The sequence below is a fragment of the Apis laboriosa genome, unplaced genomic scaffold, assembly GCF_014066325.1.
Source record: "Apis laboriosa isolate Shangri-la unplaced genomic scaffold, ASM1406632v1 scaffold26_cov146, whole genome shotgun sequence".
Taxonomy (NCBI): domain Eukaryota; kingdom Metazoa; phylum Arthropoda; class Insecta; order Hymenoptera; family Apidae; genus Apis; species Apis laboriosa.
Window position 1 is genome coordinate 4,474,626 of NW_025222592.1, and position 6,314 is coordinate 4,480,939.

Consider the following 6,314-nt stretch of genomic DNA (forward strand, 5'->3'; position numbering starts at 1 on the left):
GATTAAACAGATACATTTTTTAATTGAAAATAAGACGTTATTTTCAACAGATTTCAAATATTATCAGAAATGAAAATTTCTATTTCTATGCGCGCATCTGGTTTCATTGACAATGAATAATTAAAATAAAAACATTGGTTAATTAAAAAATTAAATGCTATTTATTAATAGTATGATATTTTTCATTGTAGGGGAAACCGGATGTTATTAATTTAAATGCGATAGTTCATAATTTGAATTTATATATAAATATATATATAAAAATATGTTTCTTCATTCAATAGAAACAAATATAAAACTTATAATATTGTTATTTGAATAAAATATGGTTATATTGATTAAATTCGATTTAATTAAAAAATTATATTTATTATTATAATGCAATTAATGCAATATATACTCGAGATTCTTTTGAAATATTGAAATGTTAAGATATTGATGTATTGGCAATTCCAAAGATCAATTTTACTTCGACAATTGTCGCCCTCTAACATTTTACTAGAAGGTTATTTCGATTTTTCGAAAGAATATTTTATAAGAATCTAAAGAATTATTTTCTCGATAGTAATTAATATTTGAACAAAATTAGTTAAAATTAATATATATATAATAAGTTCTGAAATATTTTCTATTATTTTTTATTAAAATGTGTCATTCATAAGAAAAGTGAATTATATAACCTCTTTGAAAAGTTCAAGATAAACTTTCGAAAATAAGTTTTAAATTTAATATTTATTGTTTCATGAAGTAATTTTGTATTTCTCTGATTATAAGATTTGTTATCGTTGCTTATTGTTCTTGCATTGAGAATAATTTATATATTAATAATGCTTCGATTCTTAGCATCTTTACATTCTCAAACTTGCAAAGCGGTAAGTTATTTGATCTAATAGAAATATTAATTATTTAATTTATTTATATCGTTTGAAAATTATTTTAATTTAATAATAATATTTTAATATGTATTTAATTATTAATTTTATTATTCAATATCATATTTGTAATATATGAATAGTACATTTACAGGTATATGTAGCAACATCAAATTTGATGAAAACTAAACAACCGACGTTAGTAGAACATGCTCGAAATTTTTGTGTGAGTTCAAAACTTTTTTCTTGCCAACTTCAAATTCAAAAGCCTGCACCTGAATTTTCCGGAACTGCCGTAGTGGATGGCGATTTCAAAGAAATCAAATTAAGCGATTACAAAGGAAAATATGTTGTACTCTTCTTTTATCCATTAGACTTGTAAGTTATTAAGAATTATATATTCAGGAAAAATCAAATATTTTATTTGAAAATATATATAATTTTATTTTTCAGCACATTTGTCTGCCCTACTGAGTTGATAGCATTTAGTGAAAAAATTTCAGAATTTAAAGCTTTGAATACGCAAGTAATTGGAGTTTCTACAGATTCCCATTTTAGTCATTTAGCATGGACTAATACACCAAGAAAACAGGGTGGATTAGGTGGTAATTTAGGTTATCCTCTTCTTAGTGATTTTAATAAGGAAATATCAATCAAATATAATGTACTTCTCCAAGAATCTGGAATTGCTTTACGAGGTCTCTTCATTATAGACAAAGAAGGAATATTAAGACAGCTAAGCATAAATGATTTACCAGTAGGCAGAAGCGTAGATGAAACATTGAGACTTATCAAAGCATTCCAATTTGTTGAAAAACATGGAGAAGTTTGTCCTGCTAATTGGCAACCAGATTCTAAAACCATTAAACCAAATCCAAAGGATAGTAAACAATATTTTGAATCGGTTAATTAAATATTAAAAATGCATATTTTCTATAAGTATAACTAAACTATACTGAATTGTATAATAAAAAGCATGTAATACAAAAAATATTAACATATATTATAAAAATATGAAAAAACGATAATTTACTTTTTACCTTTTACTATTTAATTTTTTTAAAAATATTTTTCATGTAAATTTTTTTTCTTTTTTTAAATAACATATTGAAAAGTATAAAATTTATCAAATGCATATTATATATTATATTAATATATTATTTTTCGTAAACGGTTTTCGTAAAAACCTTATTCAACAATAAAGTTGAGAATACTTTTAATCAGAAGCAAAGCATATTGAAATATTTGAAATTAAAAAATAAAAAAGAGAGAAAAAATATATAAACGGTCTCATATGCGTGTAATAAAATGTAAAGAATTCAAGAATCGAATCCGAAGTGCCGATATAAAAGAAAAATCTTGCATCTTGTATTAATTTAATTTTTTAGGATGATTTTTTAGAAAGTAATATGGATCAAATTTTTTTTGCGATATACAAAATTCGTTTGTAAGCGATATTGATCAATATCAAAAAAAAAAAAAGTCGATTGTGAAATCCATGAGACCGCATTTACGATGAATTTATAAGAGAGAGCTTATTATTTCGCAAAGAAGATACCGACGCCGGTAACGCCCCTAAAGGAAGGGATAAAGTAACTAGAGAAGAGGGTCGGAAAACGGTCGACGTATAAGAGCAGGAGACTGAAAAACTGAAAAACGACGCTGGAGATAAACGGCTCATCCTTTCTCGCCCTATAAAATCCAATCCTGTCCTTTACAAGCCGAAATTTCAAGATTAAACATATTTTCTGTCTTCTCGCGAGATCGAGATAGCAGAAATTAACTTTTCAAGACTTCTTATATCTTATATGGTAAATACTTAATTTATTCATTGAATAAAATATCGTTAGGATGATTTAAAAATTAAAATTAGCTATTTCTCTTTTTTTCATTTATCTTAAAGAAGAAAGAAAAAGATTTTTGCCTTCTATTCCTGTCGTAGTATTTTTTTTTTTTTTTTTTTTTTTGTAATTTCTAATATGAAAAAAGAAACACAGAAAATAAGCAATAAGATCTATCAAATGCTAAAGAATAACCCGTTTGATATTATAAATCTAAAAATATCAGAAAGAAATTTATAGATTGAATCGATGCCATAACAGTGCGGATAAATTTTTCCGTCGATTCTCGCGTTTATCTTTTGTTAAAAGTTTGCGAAATTGAATTACATTTCGTTTTCTATCTTTCTCTTCTCTCTTTTTCCAATTTTTATTCTTACGACGATTATCGATCTTTCTTTTAAGGCTTGTCAATTCCATCATAATGTCTGTTCGATTAAGAGTGAGCGTGGATTATGTCGTTGTCAGGTGTACGTGTATTTTCTTCTTTTAATCGACTTTCTAACTATCGTCGCCGGTTTGTTCCGCCTCCGCGGTTGTTGGGGCTGCGATTGTACGGCTTCTCGTTCTAATTGCTTCTCTTGTTGTCCGTAACTAACGCTTAACAGATCTTACCATTTATCTTCGATATCGTCGCTCGCTTCTAAAGCGATTCGTTGAGCTTTGATATCGAATTTATATAACGATTTTAAAATAGAATAATATAGTTTATAATAATCAGAAAAAATATATTTATAAAGAGAGAAGACGCGAATCATTGATTATTGTAGAAAAAAAAAATATGGTACGCGTGTTACTTCGTGTGTATACGAAATCAAGAGAGAGAACTAAATATTTTTTTCTTTTAATATAACAAAAAAATAATACGCGCATTTTATTTTGTCTTAAAGCAACAACAGCATACAACTTTTTTTCTTTTTTATATTTACATACGGAATAATACTTGAAGTAAAAAAAAAAAAAAAAAAGATAGGAACGAAAATAAATCTTTCTCAAGCAATTATTTATCGTGATAGTACGAGATTTTTCAACTCGTTAAATAAATAATTAAATAAATCATCCTATCGATAGAGATATCAAATGTTCGGATGCCATAAAATATCTTTATATCTATCCCGATAAATCCATCGGTGTCAAAGATGTCCTACGTGCACACAAACTCGCTCTCGAGAATATCTATCGGTCACTCTTCCCCCGCGGATAACAATAACCGGCAAATCGTTTTAACTTCGTTAGCCTAGCCACGAACCATAGTCTCGCCTACCGCGAAATTGTAGGCGGGACGAATAGAATAAGACGAAGAATAAGAAAGGAAAGGCGGTCGACTATCCAACCCGGCCCGTTTATTGTCGTCCGAGCGATCGAAGCGAGCGAACGCGCGCGTCAAAGGGGCCCATCCTCTATCGTTTCTCGTGAAATAGAGCTCGCTCCGTCGTTTGAACGCATCCTCCTTTTCTCGCCCTTCCTCTCCCTCCTCCTCCCTCTCTCTCTCAGCCGAGCCACTCGTTTTTTACCCCCGCCGGGGGTAGGAGCCGTCTAATAACCTCCCAGCTGAAGGACTGCCTCGCGAAAAAGGAACATTTTCTTAAAGGAGCATTCAGAGCGCGGCTTGATAGGTGGATATTATAGTAGCTGGGGGAGGGGAGAGGAGGAGGAGGAGGAGGAGGAGAGTTACCCTCTGCCTAGGAAGAAGAGAAGAGAGAAGGAAGGAGGAGAAAACGTGGCCGCGCCAACGAAACGAGGAGAGAAAGAGGGAAAAAGAGAAAGAGAGAGAGAGAGAGAGAGACGGGGAGGGAGGGAGAGTGGGGTTGTACCCAGTGGAGGCAGAGGGATGCATCCATCCATATCCATCCCGGGGTGGCTACTGGGGCTTTGATTACTTGTTTTAATCTTCCGACTGCCGACTGGGCGAGCATCTGTCACTCAAAATCCGTAATTGCGCCCGGTACCGCGGCGGAAGGCTCTCCTTCCAACCCCCTCCAACCCCTAGACCGTTGATTCGCGGAAGAGCAGGCCGCCCATGATGCCTCTCGAAAAGAGGAGAGGAAAGGGGAGGGGGCAGGGGGTTGCCTCTATGCCTTCTCGCTTTGACCGCTCTCCCATTACTTTCTTATTGCTCGTTTAGCACTTTCACACTGGCCTTCTCCACACTGCTTACGGGCTACGGGACGCATTCGGAGGCGATCGGCTAATCGGATTAGCACCGTTGCACGATTCGAATTCCTTCTTCGCTATTTCCACCCAGTCTCGACACCGGGTCTCCTCCTTTCAGATATATATATATATATATATGTATCTCGTCGAGATTATTGCACAAGGGACGGATACGGTTTTACGGCCGGTAAAGGTTCGTTTTGCGAAACGAAATCGGGAAGAGGGAATCGTGAAAGGGATCTTGCCCCGTTGGCAAGCCTCGATCCCGAAGAATTGGGAAAAAGAATCGACCACCACGTTAAAGTAGACCAAGAGGTTTAGCGCACAAGCTCCAGTGCCCTTAGCACTCGAATAAATCTGGCCACGTTCCCCACGGTCAAGACAGTTCGTTTCGTCTCTTCTTCTCTCTGGAAAGAAGTCTCCTAGGTCGCTCGTAGGTCGTCGTCAAAGAAACGAAAGGCGAAGAAGAAAAAGAAGAAGAAGAGGAAGAAGAAGAGGAAGAAGAAGAGGCAGAAGGAGGAAAAGAACTTTCTATTCTCTTCCAACTTACATGGACGAGGTGGTCATCAGATCGACGAAGAAAAAAGATTCACGACACGGCGCTGGTTAAATGGTGGCCCGGTATCGGCGTTGCCCTACAACGAGGCCAATCGGGGGCGCCGTTGGCCGATAGAGGGAGGAACGGGGAGTACGAAAATACTACTACAACACCCCCGGCAGCGTGATCTAATTGTACCCACTCAAACCGGATGAAAACAATGCGGGACACGGGCTCGCGCGTTGCATTTAGCTAAATGTGTCTTTTGTCACGGCCATTGCCCGTCCACCGTGTCGTTCGCGAATTAGACGACAAAGCCCGGTCTCCTCCGTTGTTTACGTCCACCGGCCATTGTGCCAGGGTTAACTCTCTGCGCACGTCAAAGCCCACTTAATGCCGCCTTTAATTACAAGTGTCCCGGGCAACAACGCATCACCGAATCGAATATATCCAACCCTTGAGCGATGATAGCGGATCGATAGCGTGCCACCTTCCTTGGGAAAGAAACTGTTGGGAAAGATACGATTTCTTCTTTTTTATTTTTTTTAGGATAGAGTTAATTTAAAATTTAATTCAATTATTCTCGTTACTTATCACGATGCGTTCATAATAGAAATTTAAAATATTTAAAATAACGATATCGCAGAATTAATATAATATAATTCGTTTTTTATTAACGTACGACGACGAATTTTTGTTCCAGATGAATCCAATGTAATTTCTCATCATTCTCCGCTGTACATTGATCTCGAGGAGGGATCCATCAAGCTCCGCCAATCGAGAAAGAAAATTCAAAAGAGATCCGGATTCTTTGGAGAGCGAGCGAGAGTCGACCCCCCCGCGTATTATTTCCGTCCAGACGCGACGTAATCGTTCCTCCGACCGATTTAATCTGCCCGATTCCCCAATGGT

General features: G+C 35.4%; 1 protein-coding gene across 1 annotated transcript; it reads left to right on the forward strand.

Moving 5' to 3' along the window:
• Positions 1–528: 528 nt before the first annotated feature.
• On the forward strand, positions 529–1,894 carry LOC122713689 (peroxiredoxin-like). The gene is made up of 3 exons (XM_043934380.1): positions 529–872; positions 1,027–1,250; positions 1,326–1,894. Exons 1-3 carry the CDS (start codon positions 828–830, stop codon positions 1,783–1,785), a joined length of 729 nt encoding a protein of 242 aa, XP_043790315.1. The 5' UTR covers positions 529–827; the 3' UTR covers positions 1,786–1,894.
• Positions 1,895–6,314: the final 4,420 nt, after the last annotated feature.

What these genes read in the sequence shown, in the direction of transcription:
- LOC122713689 (XM_043934380.1), top strand. Translation starts at nt 828, where the DNA reads ATGCTTCGATTCTTAGCATCTTTACATTCTCAAACTTGCAAAGCG. An exon ending in ATTCTCAAACTTGCAAAGCG is followed by an intron (nt 873 to 1,026) that starts GTAAGTTATTTG and finishes GTACATTTACAG; the next exon opens with GTATATGTAGCAACATCAAA. An exon ending in TTCTTTTATCCATTAGACTT is followed by an intron (nt 1,251 to 1,325) that starts GTAAGTTATTAA and finishes TTTATTTTTCAG; the next exon opens with CACATTTGTCTGCCCTACTG.